Source organism: Hyaena hyaena, unplaced genomic scaffold (assembly GCF_003009895.1).
Source record: "Hyaena hyaena isolate Hyena2069 unplaced genomic scaffold, ASM300989v1 scaffold_281, whole genome shotgun sequence".
Classification (NCBI taxonomy): domain Eukaryota; kingdom Metazoa; phylum Chordata; class Mammalia; order Carnivora; family Hyaenidae; genus Hyaena; species Hyaena hyaena.
Genome location: NW_024080914.1, coordinates 2,170,193 through 2,192,693, shown reverse-complemented (window position 1 = coordinate 2,192,693; position 22,501 = coordinate 2,170,193). Strand labels below are relative to the sequence as shown.

The following is a 22,501-nucleotide window of genomic DNA, read 5'->3' as shown; positions in this document are numbered from 1 at the left end:
GTTTCTTGCATTCTAGACATCTGAGACAGACTTGTATAAAAGGGATTGCTTCCTGAAGAGATCACATAAGACGAAAGAACTCTAAGAGCCAGATGGTGAGTAGCTTCCGGGGGATGGGGCTCTGTCTCCTGTCTCAAAATAGATTCCCATAGAAAGAGAAATAGTCATTCTGGGAGCAAGAGAGAGAGAGAGAGAGAGAGAGAGAGAGAGAAAGAGAATATTGATTCTGAAGATGGTGTGTGTCCTATCTCTGAAGCAGCTCCTTTATACAGTACCCCAAACTCTAGCCCTTGGGGCTAAGTTCCTGACACCTAGTAACACCCACACCCTGCCCAGCCCTGGTCATGGGTCCACAGTACTTGGCTTGGATCTGTTGTTCCAGGTTGTGCTGCATCCGCATTCCCAGTTGGTGGAGCTGGTCCCACTGCTGGGCCAGCCCGATGGTGCTTTACTTGATGTCCAGGACCAGAGCCTCCTCTAAATTGTCTCCCAGATCCTCAATCTTGGTCAACTGGCGCTTCATGGCCTGAATCTCCTTCTGTTTCCGCTGGAGAAGACAGAAAAGGAAAGAGCAGTCACACAGGGTAGCTCCAAACCAAGGGATGGTAGAGCTGATGAGTTTGGGTTTCCTTTGATTGGTCCTTCTTAATTATTTTCAGGCATCTTCCTGTCCTCTGTGAAAAATGAACTACTCAGGAAATCCACTTCTGTATTCCTTGTTTATGCGATGGTGGGGAGGTTAAGTGATGCAACGTCTGTCATTCTGGACATCTCTAATATATAAATCTAAGAGTTAGTGGTTATGTGCTACAGGAGAAAGGACTAGCATTTCCAGGATGCCTGTGTGGCTGGCTCCCAGTCATCCATGCCACGAGTTATCCACACTGGGGATTGTGGCCAACTCACGTCTCCCTACAGATGCGTGGGCAGACTTCCCCAGGATTTGGCTTGTTGTCCTGGCACATTAAAGGCCATGCTTTCTCAACAGGAAGTAGTTCTCCTGACTTGGGGAGGAGTGGCTGGGTTCTGAGGTGAGGGTGGGTGGACATAATGTCTTACCTCGTACAGTGGTTTGCGGCCCTCCAGTGATCACTGGTACCTGACAACATCTGGCTCTTTATTACTGAAGTTCTCTCATTAGGGAGTAATTAGATTTAATTAATTAAGTGTTCCCCTTGAAGTGGGGCTTCACTCAACTGTTGAGAGATGCTCTAATTCAGTTGTATTGTCTGCCCATGTCAAATGATAACAGTAATTGGGGAATGCTGCAATTGTAGGCTAGGAGTTTCTGCATCTGTTATTATTCTTTTTTTTTTTTTTTTAGTTTATTTTTGAGAGAGAGAGAGACGGGGAGAGAGAGAGAGAGAGAGAGAGAGAGAGAGGACATGCACGTGGGTGCGCAGGCATGCACAGGCCCCGGGGAGGAGCAGAGAGGATCTGAAGGATCTGATGGGGACAGAAGATCTGAAGTGGGCTCCATGCTGACAGCAGACATCCCCACACAGCGCTCAGACCCACAAACCTCGAACCTTGAGATCATGACCTGAGCTGAAGTCAGACGCTTAACTGACAGCCATTCAGGTGTCCCCGTTCTCATTCTTAATCATCACAATGACCCTATGATGTAGGCATTATGAACTCCATGTATAGCTACAGAAATTCAGGTTCAGACATTGAAACAAACTGATATCCTTGTCCATGAAGTGGCAGTCAATGGTTATAATGCAAATTGCTGGCAGGGTTGGGGCTAGAACCTCAAGCTCTTGACATCCAGGCCCAGGAGTTTACCTAAAAGTACTACTGGTTCTCCTTGCACTCCTTGTAATTTCCGGCAATATCCTCGGCTAATAAGCAAACATTACTTACTTTATTTGCTTCCAACTGGGATTCCAGTGTTCCTGTTTCTTTGAGCAAAGACCTAGTTATGAACCAGAGGAAAATGTTACTCATCATATCAGAGGTCAATATTTCACCCAGACAGACTGATTCGGACACACTACATTTCTCTACTTCTATATTTTATTGTATGGTCTCTTCAAAATGAATTTTCACAACAGATTTTCATGAAACCAAACCCTTCTGTCAATTAGCAAGTTGCTGGACAGATGAGAAGAAAAGGAAGGTCTGTTCTCATTCTTCTGTGCCTTACAGAAGGCTGCCATCCCCTTCCTGCTGCCCGCCCCACCTCATTCTTACTCTTGAATACACCCTTAACCTAACGAAGGTAAGTCTCCCCCTAGTGGGGTGCAGGGCAGGATGCTTTACCCTGTGCTTCTCTTCCCACCGCATGCTTCCCCTAAGGTGTCATCTCAGTCTGATGGTGATGATGACACAGATGCCCCATGCTAAGTCCTCCTGAAGTGACTGTTCAAGAGTCATATAATAAAACAAACACGGTAACATAAAATACTGACCCATCCAGAAAATAAGCCCTGGGCGTGGAGGTCAGGAGCAGGAATCAGAAGAGATAAAAGAGAAATCACAAGTTAACATGGATTACTTCAATGATCTTCTTTCCTCAGGTCTATGATATATCTAAAATCCTCTTTAACCAGTGTTTCACACCGTCCCCAGAGTCTCTCCCACTCGGAAGAGCTCAGAGCCTCAATTCAGCTCCTCGTGTCCTAGGATGAAGAGCTGTCAGCTGTCAGATGACCGTGCTAGGTGTCAGGCCCTTGCTGCTGGGGGTGGGGCATTGGTGGTAAGGACCACATCAGAGGCAGAGGATGAAACATTTCGCTTCTTCTGCCTTCTGTCACATGAGTTTTGGCTATGACGCAGGATTTCTTTTGGCTCACTGTCTGGGCTTTCCTCGTTGTGTTTGTGGGAGCCGTGTATATCATGGATTGTATAAACCACCACTTTGACCACATTTCTGACCCATCTGCTGGATACGGCCTACAAACTTTGACATTTATTCTAACGTGTTACACCTTCTAAGTCTCTTCTTTTCCAGGTCATTTGCCCTGGAAGATGCGACAAATGTTATTTTCACCTATAGGACATTCTGCATTTAATAAAAGCAGTCAGCTCTTATTATCTCACTGATTTTCACCACGATTTTGTTTCGTTTTGTTTTTTAGCAATGGGGCAGCCTGAGAGCTTCATAGCAGGTGTTCACAGTAGGCTCTGCCTTTGGTCGTGCCCATAAATATATATGTGACCTGGAGCAAATAAACTTGTCTACAGATCTTCTTCCCACACTTGGAGACGCCCACGCCCAGAGCTTATCAAATCTGCTCTGTACAAATTTCAAGGTCACTCTGAGAGTTGAGGGAGGTAATGGATATAGAAGCACTTTGTAAAGTGCAAACATAAGGGACTGCTATGATTTCTAGACTTTAGTTACAGGTAACAGGGGAAAATGAGATCATCAAGGAGAGAACATGGAAGGATATGAAATTCTCATTTCCTGATTTTGTAAGGACTGATTTAGAAAACCATCAATTCCAAATGAAAAGCACAGACAGGATCTGGTGATTCTAAAACAACACACACGTTGTAGGACCCCCTCCTACTCCCCTCAGATACACTTTTCGCCGCCCTGGCGACACAAGGATCATGGATTTGGGGGCGGCACCATGCACCTGGTCTCCAAGATCCACTGAAGGAAGGCGCTAGCATTCTGCTCAAACTCCTGGCACATCTCAAAGTTCTTGACCTGTCTCTCCTCTTCCTTTTGCAGCTCCTGCTCCCGTTCCTAAACTCCAAATCACAGAGAGTGGTGTGAACATTGAAGATCTTTCTTTGTAGTAAAATAGCTGGTGTCTAGCTATTCTCAGCTGTACATCCCCTCTCCCCCTGATCTAACAGAACATGTGCTCTGTGCTCCTATGTCATCCCACCCACCTCTTCTCGCCTCCGAAGAGGAAGGAAGCTCCCATCATGCCCTGTAAGTACTTGCAGGACATCTTTAAGACCAAGCCCAGTGACAAATAAGCTAGTAATAAAGGCAAATCATCTCTCTTCTCACTTTTTTGTCTGGTGAAATTTTCATTTAAATGAACATAAAAGCAGCCTTTTAAGGGAAAGCAGTCTTTTTTTAGGGAAAGGAAGTAATGAGAGTTGCCATCTAAAATTGGTGATATTTTCATGAAATTTCTGTTGAGCTTTTTAATATTTTCCATAGTTTCTATGATGAATATCATTTTAGACAAACAAAAACTAAATACAAACACATAAAAAAGGCACTTTGGAGATATGTATAAAATGAATGCCTTGGATGGGGAAATTCTGTAGACTGTGGGCATATATACGAGTCTTGCGAACTTTTCATAGCCCATTTTTACAGCCACCTCCTGGAGCTTGTGTTTGCTTCCATGAATCACTGCTCAAAACCCAGAAGCATGAGGGTGTCTGAGTGTAGGGCTATACCTTACTGTGAACATATTTCCAAAACTTTCTTAGACAGATTCCATTCATGACTGCTGTCCCAACGTGGTTATTAATAGTGTCCTTTCTTTCTCAAAAGGCCCCCCAACGTGTATAATAAATTAGGTGTTCACGCTCACCCCAGTGAAAGGAAGTCTCTGCCGGGTGCTGTTACCTTGATGATGTCATGTAGATGCCTCCAGACCTTCTCTAGCACCTCCATTGTCAACCAGGTATAAGGGCTGGAGGGCACATCTAAGGCCTTAATCTGCTGGTTTAGCTCCAGCAAATGGTTGAAGTCGGACTGGACCCCCACCAAGGAGGCCAGGAAGACCTCCTGGTCCTTCTGCAGCTGCTGAATCTCGTTCAGGGAGACACAGTGCACAGGCTCTGAGAGGTCCTCCTCGGCATTCTCACACCAGTGGTTGAAAGCAGAAGCTTTGTGTGCAAATTCCATGAACAGCTCCTCAGCCTGCAGAGGAAAAAGTTACCTCCATCTTGCCCGGTAAAGCCCCTCGGCCAAAGAGAAAACTGAGGCTATAAAAAAGAAAAGTGGTCATCTTCAACTATTATGAGGGTCAGCACGGCAGGACGGCAGCACTGAAAGCGCCGAGGACCATGTGCTCAGCAGGCAGGCAGGCGAATTTGAGGCCTGGAGCCCCGGTGTGAGACTAGTCAAGGCCTCCGTCCTCTACAAGTAAGGAGGCTGACGGACTCTTAGAGTTGTCTTAAATACAAGAGTCCAATAGAAGCAGGGGCCATTTTCAGGCATAAGATTTCATGATTTTTTACTCTGAAGGCTGTCTTCCAGTTCTACTTGGCACACAAGAAACATGCACACATCAGTGTTAAGTGAATGCACGGATGAACGTGTGAATAAGCAAATCATCTGTGGGATAGGCCAGTCTATCCACACCTCTCTGATGTCTCTTTGCCTGTACTGAGTTCTTTTCCTGCCTTCCTTCTAGAACTTGTTCAGGGCTCAGCTCATGCTTGAAGCCCCTGCTGAAACCCAGCTCTGCTGGGAGCTGCACCGGCCTCACTGGATGTCAGTCTCAGCGAGGAAATGGCAGTGTTTGCACAGCTCCTGCCATGAGAAACGAAAACTGGTATCTCCTTCTGCTACTACTGACTCATGTTGGAAATGAGCCTGAGGGTATTGACCAGGCCTCACAATATTCCAAATCAGACTGATATTCCCCACACAGATTCCTCATAAGGAAAAGCATATTCCTGCCTCTTCAAAAGAGATTTTAGATGAAAGCACTGTGGATGATTGTCAAAAGGCTCCTCCTATGGGCCTTGCAGATCCAAGACTTAGGGGGTTAAGAACACAAGAGTTACAATTGAGCCTGGCTCTGAGACTAAGAGCCTAATTTAGAATTAAGGAACAGATAAAGGCAGAGCTTAAATTAATACTTAACACCTTTTCTAACTGGTGAAGTATGACAGTCCCTTCCCTAAGGCCTACTTTCCGCAAACACCCTCCCTTACTCTGGCAGCTGGGATGAGGATAGATAAGAGTAGCTACAACATGACCCAAAAAAGAGGCCGACACGTTTAAGGCCTCCATGGTGTTTACACATTCAGCATCAAGTCCAAAAAGTTTCCACAAACAATTTATTAACCAGCTCAAAACCATTCGTCCTCTTGTGAGCCAGACAGAATGACTCCTAGCCTGTCTATATACAACTTAACCTATGTCCTAATCCTAGTGTTATTAACTTAGAACAAATATGTATGTCATATTGTTTTTCACTAAGAACATCCTGTTATTTCCTTAGTTGTAAGATTTACCCAACCTCACTATGATTGGGGTAATTCTGCAAGAATACTTCCAAAAAACCCGTTTTTGTACACTTTTCAAAGTAACTTATCACAAAGAGTAAAATTCCTTTTTCTGATGCCATGTTATCATTTGACCTATAAATAAAGACACCAAAACTGTCAGTGTGGAGATGCCTGCCTGGTGATCAGGAAGAATCTTGGGGCTCTCTCACTCTCTCTCGCCGACACCATCCATCCTTCATGGACCCCTGGACTGGCTGGAGCGAGTCTCCAGCACAGCTCCCACCCTCTGATCTGTACCCTTACTTCTACATCATGTCTGGAGTTCTCCATATGCTTTCATGACTCCAAATTGTCTGAATCTCTGAACAAGAGAAATAGTATGGACTGTTCCAAACACTGGGTGATCAAAAGTAGTTTTAGATTTAAAAGATATCATAGATTTGGGGCACCGGGGTGGCTCATTCAGTTGAGCATCTGACTCTTGATGTCAGGTCAGATCATGGTCTCGCATTGTGGGATTGAGCCCCACATCGGGCTCTGTGCTGACAGAGTGGAGCCTGCTTGGGATTCTCTCTCTCTCCCCCCCTCTGTCCCTCTCCCATACTCTCTCTCTCACTTTCCCTCTAAAATAATTACATACATACATACATACTCAGCAGTTTATACTTTCCAAGAGATTTATCTTAGGCAAATATAAAAATGAGGTTTCATCCCCAAATATGGAGGTTAAAGAGGAAAAAACTGGCCTAAATGGAAGAGGGTTTACAAAGGTTTTACACCATTACATCTTACCCTGTACTCACTTCGGTATTGTATATGCTAAAATAGACCAGTATGGAGAAATTGACATGGCCTCTATACAGGAAAGATACAAAAACCTATAAAATACTTCCTATTACTTTTGGAATATTATGGATCAACTTGGTATTTTACAAAGATGTTATAATCAGAAAATAAAATAACAAATCTCTTTGCAGTTTGAAAATTAAGCAAAATAGAATCAGAATGTAAAGCATCTTTCTATCTCGAATGCATATATGTGTGTAAAGTTGCCCATGAACTGATTTGATTTTTCACTTGAGATTCATTTCTGTAGGTTCCATAGCAATAGAGTAATTAGCTAAGCATCCACACTGACTGATATTTGTCTGTGCGTTTGTTTCCTAATTCCCCTGCCTGCCTTAACTTGCTGCCCAGTACAATACTTCTTATGGTCTAGGAGTGCTCAGTAATTTCACTGGTCGTCCTGGCTTCCTTTTATTATTGGTATTTTTTATAACCAGCATCCAGTACCTTAGTGGCCACCATTAGAAAGAACATTGTCATCACTTATAACTACATAGAACTTAGTGGTTTGCACTCCATTTTCAGATCCATTATCTCTGTTAATAGTCACAACAGACCAGCAGGAAACAGCGGTAACATGATCCAGCTTCATAAATGGAGGAATCAAGGCTCAGAGATGTTAAGGGACATATACAAGGTCTCCCAGCTAAGAAAAGTCAACACGAGATGGGAACTCAAGTTTTACTTGTCGAGTGCTCCTTTTATCTGGATTAGAAAAAAGCCCAAGGACAGCCTTACCTCTTGCGTGCCAGTTTAGTGCTTCCAAACACTGGGACCTTCCACCCTTTGACCCAGCTACCTCTTCTACTACATGTGCCTGGCTTCCCTCTCAAGTCAGCTGGATAAGTGACAGATCAGTCTTAAAACAAACAAACAAACAAACAAACAAACAAAAAATCCCATCCTATCAATCTAAAAAAACCCACCCAATTACTTCTTGTTCAATAAGAATCCCTTCCTGATCCTTTCCATGCACTCACTCAAATGTCTCTAGATTACCCGAACACAGTTTCCAGTATCTATTTCTGGATTCCATGGCTAATATAATATACAGGTAGTGGACGCCTGATTATGGCTCTTTTTTCTTTTTAACCTTCTTTAGGGGCAGCTGCTTATCCAGCAAGTTCTGTCTGTGGGCTGCGGAGGCTTCCAGCATCCCTTCCCAGCGCCGCAGCAGGGCAGCATGGCGCTCCTCAATGGCTTTGGTCTGGCTGTGCTGAGCGGCCACCAGCTGGTCCTTCAGGTCAGTTATGTCTGACAGCCTGTCTTCCTGGAAGCTATGTAGACTGGCATCCAATGTGTCCTGGAAAGACCCAGAGAGGAGCTGTGAGAGGAGAAACAAGGCAGATTCCCAGGGGCCAGTCACACCTGGGTTCTACCAAATCTTTTATCCTGGACCAGACAAGGTCTAGGAAAGGATGAGAGTGATGACCAAGCAGAAGGAAACAACCTAGTGACTTACATGAATGTCTGTGGTTGAGAGTATGGCTGAGTTCTGGTGGATGTGTGTCTTATAATCAGAACTTAGGTTAGGTGTAAACTTAATATTAAGGGAATATTGGAGCATGGTATGATCTTCCATATTTCTTGAGTCAAAACTAAATGCTTCCTACAGCTCGCATCCTTTCTAAGACTCTGTTACATCCTCCGTTAGATTTTGTGCTCTGATTGGTAGCAGACAGTGCTCTATCAGAGACCTTGGAGGTATACACACTGACAACAGACCTCTTGCAGGGCTTGGTTGTACGATGATTCATGTGTGAGAGCGTGTGCGTGCACACGTGTGTTGTTGATATCAGCATTGCAGAATTCTGGATACTGGACTTCCAGATTTGATAGGGTGGCTTGTATATGACTAATTCCCCCTTTGAGAGCAACTTTAACTGCTGGATAAAAGTACAAAACATCAACTGTTTGAAAGAGATCAGAATGCAACTCAGGTAACTACACCTGAAGGGATCCAAATTCTAGAGAAGAGGAAGCAGAATTAAGGCCAGAGTAATAGTCTCTGCAACCTTTCCCTATGACGTGCCCCAGGTCAAGGGGTTGAGGGCAACACAGCTTCTCAGAGCTCTTGATAATCTCAGGAAGCAGAAGAGATGATTTTTGGGGAACTGGGAAGCCAGGGTGGGAAAAGAATTGCAGAAAAAAAGGTTCAATATTTTGCCCTTTTCCTCTCCAGGCGTCGATGGGTTCCTAAACTCTACTGGCCACGAGTCCTGGAAGCCAAGCAGAAAGAGTAACAAAGAGTAAAAAATGCTAAGTAGGCTCCTAACTAATCTCCTAGAGCTGAGTTGAAAACACCAAAAGGGGAAGCCCCAGTGAAAGGCTTTTAGTTAAACTCTTGAAGGGCCTGAGGAGTAAGAGCCAATGAAAAAGGCAAGTCCTCAAAAAAAAAAAAAAAGAAAAGAAAGAAAGAAATTATATCTCGAATTATTTCAGTTCCTGACCAAAAAGTAGGGGTTGGACGAGAGATGGAAGTGTTAAATTGTAAACGAGTAAATATTCATCAGTTACATTACTTTAAATGTAAATAGACTCAGGGCGCCTGGGTGGCCCAGTCAGTTAAGCATCTGACTTTGGCTCAGGTCATGATTTCGTGGTTCGTGAGTTCGAGCCCTGTGCCAGGCTCTGTGCTGACAGCTCAGAGCCTGGAGCCTGCTTTGGATTCTGTGCCTTCTTCTCTTTCTGTCCTCCCCCACTCACGCTCTGTCTCTGATTATCTCTCTCTTTCTAAAAAATAAATAAACATTAAAAAATTTTCAAATGTAAAGAGACTCACCCGTCCAATAAAATGATCAAATTAGATAAATAAAGCTATCCCCACTGTGAAATTTATAGGAGATTCATCTAAAATATAAAGATACTCTGCACATCTATGTTTATTGCAAAATTGTTCGCATTAGCCAAGATTTGGAAACAACCTGAATGTCCGTCAACAAATAAACAGATAAAAAAGATGTAATGTGATGTGATGTGTATGTGTGTATAAAATGGAATATTATTCAGCCACGAGATGGAAAAAATCCTGCCATTTGTGACAATGTGGATGAAACTTGAGAGCATATGTTAAGTGAACTAAGTCAGATGGGGAAAGACAAACACTGCTTGATACTGCTCACAAGTAGAATCCAGAAGAGCTGAACTTCGAGAAACAGAGTAGACTGGTAGTTGCCATGGGCTGGAGGGTGGGGAAGATGGGAAGTACTGGTCATAGGATACAAGCTTCCAACTAAAAGACTGGCTAGTTCTGGGCATCTCATGTAGAACATGATGATTATAGCTAATAGTCTTGTATTAAATACTTAAAACTTAAGAGAGTAGATCTGAAATGTTCTCAGAAGGGGCAATTATGTGATAGGATGGAGGTCATCTAGTGCTACAATGATGCAGAACGCTAATCATTTTGCATTCTGTACATGTATCAAATAAATAGCAAAAAATATAAAATATAAAGACATAAATGTAAAAAAAAAAGAAAGAAAACAACCAAAGGATAGAAATAGATATAGACTGCAAACACTAAACAAACAAACAAACAAACAAAAAACACTGGTACTCTAGAATGTGAAAAAGAAGACTTTAAGTCAAGAAATGTTATTAGAAAGAACATTTCATAATTAAAAGTATTTCACTCATCAAGCAGACTTATAATTCTAAATGTCAACACAACCTTTAACTTACGTTCAGAATGTATAGAAATAATGAAGTATTTAAACAACATGATTAACAACCAAAACCTGACAAGTAACAAAAACTTGCAAAATACACATTCTTTTCGACTGTACGTAGACTATTTACTGAAACAGACTATTTTCTAGATGTAAATCAAGCTTCTAAAATAATATGGAGTGTGTTTATAAAACAAAGCAGAATTAGACAAGATTTAAATGTCAAAAAAGATAGTAAGACAATTTCCAAATGTTTGGAAATTCAGCAAAATACACTATGGAATAAGCAATGGGTTAAATAAGAAATTAGATATGACAGAAGCATTTTAACCGAGTGATAATAACAAAAGTAACATGTGAAATTGTGAGGTGCCGCTAAAGCTTTACTTAGAGGGAAATTCATATCCTTATATCAAAATATTAGAAAAAGAGAGTGGCTAAATATTTGACAATCTAAATATCCACCTCAAGAAATTTCTTTAAAGAAATAAATTAATCCCAAGGAAAGTAAACGAAAATGAGAACGATATAAAAAGGTATTAATGGGGTATAATACAAAGACATAACAGAGAAAAAATGAAAAAACCAAAGTTGGTTCTCTGATAAAAAATGATGAGCACTGGAGCACCTGGGTGGCTCAGTCAGTTAAGTGTCCGACTTTGGCTCAGGTCATAATCTTGTGGTTCATGGGTTCGAGCCCCACGTTGGGCTCTGTGCTGACAGCTCAGAGCCTGAAGCCTGCTACAGATTCTGTGTCTCCCTCTCTCTCTGATCCTCCCCTACTCACGCTGTCTCTCCTCTCTCTCTCTCAGACATAAACATAAAATATTTAAAAAAAATTTTTTTAATGAGGAGCACCCAGCAGCCGCAGGACTGTGGGGAGGGAGAGAGAGAAAAAACTGGCAAATTACCAATATCAGGAAGAGAAAAAGGAACAACATTGCCGGTCCTGCAGTCAATAGAACCACAGAATTAGGGAATGGAATAATCCTAGTGTTGATCTTCCATGCATGTGTGCTGTGACCCCACCGCACCTGCGCACAGGCAGCCCCATTCTCACCTGCTTTGCCAGGAGAGCAAGCGACGCGGCGAGGTCTGTACCATTCCCATTGGTCTTTAGACTTGCTTCCTTCTCAGCTAGAGAGCAAAGGCGATTAGTTAGAGGGGAAATATAGTTGCTCCTGAGTCAGCTTTGGTAAGGAGAAAAGGAGTGTTCACTACAAGCCGTAGGAGAGCCTCTTGACCCTGCGAGTGAGTCATTTATTGGAGTTTGGGAGCAGTGGGGGCCAATAGGTGGTCTCTTTGAACTTATGTGGTGTAGAACTGCCTGGAGCAGGGTTAGAACCAACACTTCTGGGTGATTTGGAAAACAAAGGAAAAAAGTAGTCAAACACACTATTTTCTTTAGAATGTTTTGCCATGACTCTGTCTTTCTGAATATCACACGTGATATTCCCCAAATCCCCAAAAATGTGTTTTCTGGAATTCTGGTCCTCAATCATGCCTCAACACATTTTTGGGAGGGTGGGGGGGGACGTGTGTGTGTGTGTGTGTGTGCACAGATGCATGCACATGTGAGTGTAACTGTGTCCAGAAAGGGTAGGAGTGGGTGATGAGGGACCATCTCTCTTCTCACTAGAAGTGAGAAAACCCCAGAATCTTTCTATCGATGGAATTTACCAGTATTTCTCACACCCAAGGACCTTGGTTCTCAAATGCCATACCTATCCAGGCCTCCACCACATCAGCCTTCCAGTTGAACTGCTGAAAGTCATAATCATCTTCCAGTTGCAACTTCCAAGCAGCTATTGCCTTAGTCAGAGAGGGGACTTTTTCATTCAGAGTCTGTATCTTGGTGGAAATCTGCTCAATGTGTTGACTTCTCTCCTGAGACCCCAAGATGGAGGGAAGTTAGGAACAGATATACATTGGTGGATGTTCAGGGCTAGAAATTGGAATTCTTTAGTATGATAAAAAAAAAAAAAGGTAGTATCTCTGTCATGACAAACATGCAACTATTCTCCTCTGGGACCACTGCAGTTATTGTGTTATTGTATTTTTGATCCATGCTGGGAATGGTTATTTCCACTCTGGCATTTAGGAGATCTTCTCATGTGGGTCCCCATAAGTGTGACCTTCTTAGTTGGAATCCTCTCTGTTTGAAGTTCTTTGTAGAGTGCTTAGATCAGTGATGGTTTGTAAAAACAAGCATTTAAACCAAAGAATGATTCTCAAATTACAAACAGGGTTTCAGTGTGGTTCTCCTCCCTACAGGTGCACAAAGAAACTTCTTTACATTTTTACACAACTCTGTAACCAAAACACATGATACCTATAAACGCCTTACAATGAGTAAGAGGGCCAACAAAGGAATTAAGGAAATCAGAAAGATATGCCTATAAGAACTTGATAAAAGCATTTCCAAAAAACAGGGACTGAATAGATGATTATTTGCTCAGAACAACAATAAGGTAGCTAGGAAGAGATTACTAAAAATCTGATGCATGATTTTAGCACTGCTCATGATTCAATATTTGGACCAATCCCTTTTGGAAAATGAACTTGGCCTGGAATGCCAGTTACTCACCTTATTCAAAATGTCTTCTCCTTGACTACACACATCTTGTACTCGGGTCTCATGGACAGCAAAGTCATTTTCCAATGTTTCGTGCTTCTTTAGCAAGCTCTGTGGAAATGAGTTAGTGAGAATTGACACAGCCAAGCCTGGACAATCTAACCACCCCCCTCCCATATTTTCATTCCCATTGATGCTACCCACAGGGATGATTTGGCAACATTAGGGGAGCATCCACTTCTTCCTGCACAGAGCCACTAAATGCACTAAATTGTCCAAAAGGGCAATCCTACCAGAAAAGAAAGAAGTAAAAGAATACAGTGACACTGTTTCTAACTTACTATGGTGAACTTAAGCTTTTCTGGACTTTTGAATGAGAGTGTTGGTCAAGGTAATTCATATGGATTCCTCCATTTTGAAATGTATATATTCCATGAAATGTTGTATCTAGCAGAAAAATAAGAAGTATCATCCTGTACTTGGAATGGATGTAAAAGCAGGTAAAGGGGACACTGAGCTGTTTTGAATCTCAGTCTTGAACTTCTCTGGGCCTAACTGCTGCTGGTAGGAGAGGGAGAGGAGTGCAAGCGAAGCCCAGGAGTGGTATGTCTCCTCCTTCTTTGTATTCTCCTGAGTGTTCTCCAGACCAGCCAGCCCTGCCCACCGCCACCCTCCATCCACAAGGGCCTGGGTTGGATCAGGTCTCATGGCCTGGTCCTGTCCACGTTTCCTTCTACATCGCATACTAACCCAGGCTACAGAAAGAAACGGATTTTGTGTAACTAATACACTTTTTAACTCCCACATTTTGAAAATAAAAGAATTTAGGATACAAGGTGTTCTTAGGCATTAAAATAAGATGGTTATTTCTTTAAATACAAGAAGGGCTACATGGTATTGGATGACTGTATTATATTTCATCTTTATGCAGAAACTATACATGGAGATTGGATACTGATCCACAAAATAAGATAGACTGATTTAGCCATGTTTCATACGTACATAATGCATGAAATAAAATCTCTTTAACCTCATCTTCTGTTTCCAATCTCTTTTCTGTGTTCCTCCTTGGACACTTTGGACAGCTCAGGTGCCTCACATCTAATACTGTTTCCTTTAAATAAATTCTAGGTGTCTCTCCTTCAAATATATTCCTAAGTCCTAAGTAGCCTCCTCAATGTTGTGTTAAAAGTTGACAAAGCCCGGGGTGCCTGGGTGGCTCAGTCGGTTGGGAATCCGACTTCGGCTCAAGAGATCTACGGTTCGTGGGTTTGAGCCCCGCATCGGGCTCTGTGCTGACAGCTAGCTCAGAGCCTGGAGCCTGTTTCAGATTCTGTGTCTCCCTCTCTCTCTGACCCTCCCTTACTCACATTCTCTCTCTCTCTCTCTCTGAAATAAATAAAACATTAAAAAAAAAATTGACAAAGCCAAAGCTTAAAAACATACTTTAAATAGATCTATTATGGTTCTTGTAGTTGTAATAAGTTGATTAGAAATATCTTCTCTTCTCCTCACATGTTAAACAGAGGGAGAATATGATATTGAGGGAAGGAAATCTAAATTCAACAACAGGTAGGCAACTCTTTTATGTTAGCCAATCTATGTGAGTCCGGAAACCCCAAAACTCAGAGGACCAATTTTTTTCTTCATAAAAGATGGCATAGACTGGGTAGGTGGATAGGTATCTTAAGGCAATATTGAGGATTATTAATAATAAAGCCTCATAAAATATTTTCCTGGAATTTGTATGTTAGTGCAAAAACTTTTCATTAAAACTAGTCTTTGAATGTGATGGTCCAAGTGTACTTATTGAAAGATCAAGATTGACTCAATGGATTTAAAATGTGACCCAACTATATGCTGTCTACAAAAGCTGCATTTCAAATAGAACAGCATGGGTGGGCGTGAAAGTGACAGACTGGCCCACAGTGAAGGACACCTGTGGAACAAAGAGCCACTGGAGAGTCACAGGCCCAAAGATGAACCTCACCCTCGGTCTCATCTCAGACAACAGTGAGCTCAAAACGGATCATGGACTTAAAATGAAAATGTTAATCTCTAAACTTCTAGAAAAAGACATAGGAGAAGATTTTCCTATGATCTTAGGCTAGGCAAAAAGTTCAGATTTGACACAGAAGCGCAGAAGGTCAAGAGTTAAAGCAAACCAACATTACACTGAAGAAAATACACGGATAGCCAAGAAGCACATAAAAAATTAGCCATTCAGGAAATGAATATTAAAACCACAATGAGATACACTCCACTCTTATCAGATTGTGTAAAATAAAAATGGTGACGATACCAACTCTTGGCAAGGATGTGCAAGGGGCTGGCATCACTCATGCTGCCAGTGAGGGGGTAAAATGGTACAGCCGCTCTGGAGATGGTTGAACCTTTTATATTTTTATGTATTTTTTTTTTTTACAGAACCAAATACGCAGTTTATCCTACTGTGTTTGAATTCCTGGATATTTATTCCCAATAAATGAAGACTTATGTTTACATGGAAGTCTCTGCATGGATACTGACAGCAGCTTTGCTTATAACAGCTCCAAAGTGGAAATAACCCAGATATCCTTCAACAGGTGAGTTATTAAACTGGTGCATCCATGGCATGAAATACAACTCAGCAAAGGCAGTGAATGAACTGTTGTTACACACAACCTGAGTGAATCACCAGGGAACTACACTGTGTGAGAAGCCAACGGCCCAAAGTTACACACTATATGAGTTCATTTATATGGCATTCTTGATATGTCCAAAATTACAGAGGCGTAGAATAGATCAGAAGTTGCCTGGGATTAAGGACGGCGGGCAGAGGGAAGAGGGTGTTCTATAGGATGGTGATGGTGATGTGCTGCATTTGATTATCTCAGTGTTGAAGTCCTGGCAGGTATTACCATGGTAGGAAACTGTGTAAAACGTACATGGGATCTCTCTATATTGTTTCTTACAACTGCAATGGGTACCTACAATTCTCAAAACAAAAGGTTTCATTTTAAAAAGTGAAGCCGTGAGAATGTTTGATATGAAACCTTAAACCACTCATACACATGCAGTGTGTGCACATGTCCCAATAGACGTTTCAAATGAGAGGAGCTAGCAGTGGGAATTTTATGCCATGCAGGTTCTAAGCTTCCCATTGCCAGTGTGACCCTTCCCCTATGTCATCATGTAAGAGTGAATTAATCTCCACAGAGAATTCTTGGCAAATCCCTGTATTAAGGCTATGAGGCACAGACCTCAAGGTCCCAAGAATATTATTATCTTATCATCACTCTCTCAAAAGCCCTGAAAATCCACCTTAACTCAAGATCACTTGCTCATTTCTTTATTGGGAACCTCAAAATTGTATTCATAAGGGTATCTCTAAATGATAGAACTAGTCTACCTGCTAGGTTGCCCTTCTAAAATTATATTTTCTGTAAATTGCAACCAATGGCCAGGCATGCGGATGTTTCCAATTAAGCATGACATTAGTATGTGAGGGAATCTTTAGGAAACCTACCCCTATGAGGGAAGGCCTATAAGCACGAAAGCTTGAACTCATGGACAGATCTCAAATCATGGGACTGAGATATGAGTCTTTTCTTCACACCTGATTGATTCCATGATCTTGGGCAAGTTACTTACATATTGGACCTTGAATTTTATATTTAAAATTGGCAAGACTGTCCATATTTCCATCATCTTTTTCTCCCACCAAGTGAACAATACTTTCCATGGATGAAAATGTTGATGACTTAACAAAAGATTTAAATCAGGGGCACCTGTGTGGCTCAGTCGGTTGAGTGTCTGACTCTGGATTTCTGTTTAGCTCATGATCTCATAGTTCATGAGATTGAACCCCACATTGGGCTTTGTGCTGAGAGCATAGAGCCTGCCTGGGATTCTCTCTCTCTCTCTCTTTCTCAAAATAAATAAATAAACTTTTTTTAAAAAGAAAGAAAATATTCAAATCAAAAGGAAGAAAATCTATCATCCGACCTGTTACTCACCTGAGTAGCGGCCAGTGTGTCTCCAGAACCCCCTCGGGCAACCATAGCTTCCTTTTCACTGATCCAAGCTTCTTCCTCCTCTGCATTCTCCATGAACTTCAGGTATTCTAGGGATTCTTCTAGTCGGAGCCCTCTGCAATAGCATGGTAAGCCCCAGTGAGGACAGGGTGAAGCCAGCCCACAGGGGAATGTGCCGAGCAGCACAGCTCAATAAGGCAGACGCACAGGAAAATCTGATCTGAGCTCTTGTGAACAGGGGGTGCCCCGGCCCCAGATGTTCTGTTTTGTGGCATCACCTGCTCTCTGGGAATCTTTGCTTCTGGGAGGGAGCCTCGTCCAACTGGAGTGCCCAGTTGGAGAATGGCATCAGTGAACTAAGGTCTCTTCCTATTCTGTGCCCTTCCTCTTATACAGTGAAGGCACCACAAAATGCTAGAAGTTTCCTTGTACCCTCCAGCAAGACACATTTTCTTACTGCAAACAGCTACGGAATTATAGGCAGAAATTATTTGATGTGGCTCTCTGGCTATAAGGGAAGAAATCTACCCCCATTCTTTCATTCCTAGGGCTCCACATAGTGCCTAGCTTGGGGGGTGGGGTGGGTCATACAAAGGAAAACAGACCCAAGGAGCATGGCCAGGTGAGAAGGATGGCTGACACGTGAGGATAGCCATGATAGCTGTAAGTGAGCGCAGAAGCAAGTGTGCGGCCAGTTGGTGGTCATAGTGGTGGCAGCTGCCTAACCTCCTCCTGGGGTAAATGGGGGCAAGCTGAGTGCAACACTGACATCTGAACAGGGACTTTGGAGAGAAATAGAGCTGGGGAGCTGGGGAGAGTAGCCAGTGCTAAGCCAATGCCAATAACCCAAAAAGATAACAGCCTCCTATCCCCAACTCACCGAGTGCTGGCCAACTCTTTGAGCTTCTCCCATTGTTGAAAAAGATGAGCCAGGCGCTCCTGGATCTCCTCCCGTCCCACAGCAGCCTTGTCTCCCAGCCTTTCTGCTGCATCCAGAATATTCTGAAGAACACACCCCCAGGTCAGACTACTCCACAACTTCTCTCTCCATTTAGTCATCGTTCCCCACAGCAAGGTACCCAGCACTTCCTACCCTCCACATCATTTACAATCTCCCTGGTCCTTGGGCTGGTCCTGAAAATCTGGGAGAATGAAGACACTTGCAGTAAGGTCCACTGTGCTACATGTCCCCTCCGGTACCTCCAGTGCTCACACCCAGGCTACACTCCATGACCTGCTTTCTGGATTACTCAGAGTCCCAATGTCACCCTGCTGCCAAGCCAGAGCCAGACTTGTCTTCCGCCCTTATGGCTTAGCCAAGGACAGCTTTTCCAGATGTCCCAGCCTACATCCTAATCACCCACAACAGTGCCTGGGGTGATGAAAATGCCCCTTCCAGGGGAAATCATGGGTCCCTGCACAGAATCCATCTGTCCAAGGGGACAACATGCAGAGGAGGAAAGAACAGCTGTGAACTCCATTCCTAACTCTCTGGGAGCCTGCGGGCCACCTCCGTATGAGGCAGCATCACCCACTTCTCTGTGGCATGAGGGAAGGCTCGAGATCACCCCCTGCCCCCACTTCCTACCTGGATGGTGGGTTCGTGTGCCTGCAGTTCCCCTTCCAGGCGCTTGTGCTTCCTCAGCAGGTTCTGAACACTCTGCAGGTCCCTCCCATAGTCCTGGGAGCTCACTCGTAAGAGCTTCTCCCTGGGGCCAAGGAAGGACACCCAAGATGCAGTTTAGACATGTGAGGACATCCTACAGCAAGGGTTTTCTAAGGGTGGGTCTGTAGCTGGGGGAATGAGGACGCAGTAAATTCTGGTAAGCACAAAGATAATTAGTGCCAGAAGCTTTCTGCAAAACTCCTGACTTCGTCCAATTCAAATGAAAGTAACACACTGGGGGCACCTGGGTGGCTCAGTTGGTTAAGCGTCCGACTCTTGATTTCGGCTCAGGTCCCCATCTCATGGTTTGTAAGATTGAGCCCTGCATCTGGCTTTGTGCTGACAGTGCAGAGCCTGCTTGGGATCCTCTCCCTCTCTTTCTCCCCCTCTCTCTCTCTTTTGCTCTTCTCCCTCCCTGCTTGTGTGCTCTTTCTCAAAATAAATGAACATTAAAAAAGTAACATACTGATTCCCACTGTACCCATGGCTGTAACAGCCTTCCCATTCATTCCCTTGCCTGTCTACCAACACATTTTTTCTTCTTTGCATAGAACATATGCTAATGTGTCTTTTTAAAAAAAATCATATGAACATCTACATATATGACTTTCATGGATATATTATTTTTCTCTATTAATATCAGTAATGAATTTAGGTTGCATGGGTGTAAAATGTTGATACTATAGGAGTCATGGCAGCTGGATTGGTTCCAAGTGTAAAACGTTTGAACATCACCACAAAGCACAAGGAAAGGCTACACAGACAAGATTATATAATCTCATTGTTTCTAAGGTTTTCTAGGATGTCCTCCACGCTGCCCTATACACAACACGTCCCTCTAATTCATTGATGACCAGCGACAATCAGCAGATTTGTAGAAGAGGAGCACGATGAGGCAGGTTAAGTGGGAAATAGGGAAAATAATCTGATTTACTAAGATTTTCCCAATTGCCCCTTTTACAATGAAAGCAGAATTAGGAAGGAAACCACAGCAGGTCTTGTGTCCAGTTCAGTGGCACCTTTGACACACAGGATAAACAGGGAATAAGGACAAGGATGTCATCAACTGAGTAAGTTGTAAAGGCCCAGCTGTCTCTTTCTGATACTGCACATGCTATGAATCCTCTAGAACACACATCCAGGGTTTCTTAATTTTGTTCCCAGAATGAATGTGAATTGCTCCCCACTTCTCCAAGCCTGTCTCCTTCTGCCTGCATTCAGTGAGGGGATCTGAGAAAAACAAAACCAATGTTAAATTTAGGTTCAGGCAAACATGATTAGGAAGTAACACCAACTTCGAGAAGCAATGGCATGTTTCATTTCAGCACAAAATAGGAACCTTTTTAACAGGCAGTAGTACATACTCTATCCATGATTCCTCATCATCTAGATCCTGGAAGAACTGGAACAAGGCATGGGCCTCTTTCAGTTTTTCATGGTGTGCAGCCGCTAAGTTCTGGACATTCAGGAAGCGCTCATTGACATCATTCCTTTCCTCCACAATCTGCTCAACATTGAAAGTTCCACTGGACAGTAGATCAGTCGCCAACTCATTCAGTTCCTTGAGTGCATCCTAGAAAGCCCAGGTGTGCTCAGTGAGCAGAACAGCACAGGTTTTAAGTAGATTCCAGATTTTAACTACCACTGGTTCATGTTCAAATGCTGGGTCAAATAGATTGCTTTTTTTAAAGTTTATTTATTTTTGAGAGACAGAGCATGAGCGGGGAAGGGATAGCGAGAGAGAGGGAGATGCAGAATCCAAAGCAGGCTCCAGACTTTGAGCTGTCAGCACAGAGCTCGATGTGGGGCTCAAACCCACGAGTTGTGAGATCATGATCTGAGCTGAAGTCTGAAGCTCAACCAACTGAGCCACCCGGGCACCCCATCAGATAGATTGCTTTTTCAGATAATTTGATGATATGTTCTTTTAACTCAGATCAGATAAGGGTAAAGTGAGTAACAGGACTATATTACTTAAACTGTACATTTTGCCTTTTGGTGTTCTCCTCTGCATTTTTCTCCTTTCCCCAACTGGAAAGTGAGTGTGAGGAAATGTGCGTCCCCAAACAGGATGGTCCTCTTTACAGTAGGACTGAATTGGCAGATGGATCAATAGAAGTATTCGAGAAGAACTACACTACCATAACATTCCTAGGCTGGTCATGTCTGGAAAACACCCAGCCTGTTCTGCCTGTTTTCATCTAACTCTGCCCTTCTAGTGATGTCATGGTGGGGGAATATTATCATAGACTGTGAGATCATGACCTGAGCCAAAGTCAGACGCTTAACCGACTAAACCACCCAGGCACTGCTCATACTGAATAATTTTATATTATCAATTTTATTTGGTGACAGAGATATGCACATTCACCCAAGAGGACTGAGATTCCAACACCACTTACCTCTCGAGCCGACATCTCTGTTTCCAACAGCTGATGTTTCCTGAGCAAGTTTCCTGCCGAAGCCAAGTCCCTGGCCTGATCTTTCATGGCCAGCAGGGTCTCTGCCTGAAAAGAGAGGAATATGCAGTGAAGCTTCCAGATGAAAACAGTCCTTAAGGAGAACATTAGCAACCACGTCCCCCAACTTTCCCCAAGAGAGTCAAGGTAAATCCATTTAACGAACCACATTTATTAAGCTCCCATGCCCCACCGTGCCAGGTGCAATTACCTCTGAGAGCCAGAACTTAAAATCCTGGATGCCTGTGTTGAACCTCTGTTGGCGACTCGCTTCATTGAGCTTCTGTCCTTTGTCAATTGTTTTCTCAAGCAGGTAGTCCCACTGTCCCTTCAGTTCCTGCAGCTGTTCCTGACCCAAAGAACCCTGACGGTCACTATGGCCTGCGGGATCCCGAGTGCTGTGACAACTTGAAAGGTTATGGTAGGGGGCTAGGAGTTAGGGATTAGTCCAAGTTGGCCAGCACTTGAGTGCCAGACATTTTAAGCTAGTCGTGCTTAACTGGGTAAACAACAGAAGGTGCTGGAAGAAAGTCTGAAGAAAGGGCCCTGGGTTGCTTATATAGACTGAGGCCTAACTGGCAAAACCCTTGGCAAGAGGGATGGAAGATGTCAAGCCAGCATGATATCATTTGGGCATTAAGCCTAAGGCTTTCTCAGAGTTTGACAAAAGCGATAAGGTCTGAGCGTCACAGTTTTCTCCCTTCTTTTATGCGGCAGCCGGAGGGAAGACTGTTAACCACAGGACACGCTCCACATCCCTACCCACAGAAACTCTGAAGGAGGAAGAGGTTTCTTTTCATGAGCCTTTTATCCCAAACCATCTAGAGCAGAACCCTTACCTTCACGGTTTGCTCATTGCCGTCACATGCCTCCCGCTCAATCAGAGAATTCCCCAAGTCGAGGACTCCCTTCACCTGCTCAGCTCGGCCCTGGACCTCATTTTCAAAGGCCTGGTGCTTCAGGTATTTCCTCTGAAGGGAAAGCAGAAACTAAATTACCCCGTAATCTAGGGAAGTGAGATAGATACATTCTGTGTAAAAGAAAGAGTTAATGTTCTGTCATAACTAAAGCTGTGACTTCTGAAGGACTCACCCCCTCATGTTAGA

The 22,501-nt window shown here is 43.3% G+C and overlaps 1 protein-coding gene across 1 annotated transcript in view; it reads right to left on the bottom strand.

Annotated features, from left to right (window-relative positions):
• Positions 1–22,501, bottom strand: part of SPTA1 (spectrin alpha, erythrocytic 1) — a 63,975-nt gene that overhangs the window by 2,607 nt on the left and 38,867 nt on the right. Inside the window, 16 exon segments of the mRNA XM_039246427.1 lie at positions 360–547; positions 1,867–1,918; positions 2,415–2,432; positions 3,588–3,700; positions 4,547–4,843; positions 8,102–8,311; positions 11,740–11,816; positions 12,404–12,566; positions 13,267–13,365; positions 17,253–17,385; positions 18,151–18,272; positions 18,859–18,979; positions 20,301–20,509; positions 21,339–21,443; positions 21,607–21,744; positions 22,235–22,366. Of these exon segments, the coding sequence (XP_039102358.1) occupies positions 360–547; positions 1,867–1,918; positions 2,415–2,432; positions 3,588–3,700; positions 4,547–4,843; positions 8,102–8,311; positions 11,740–11,816; positions 12,404–12,566; positions 13,267–13,365; positions 17,253–17,385; positions 18,151–18,272; positions 18,859–18,979; positions 20,301–20,509; positions 21,339–21,443; positions 21,607–21,744; positions 22,235–22,366 (2,177 nt within the window).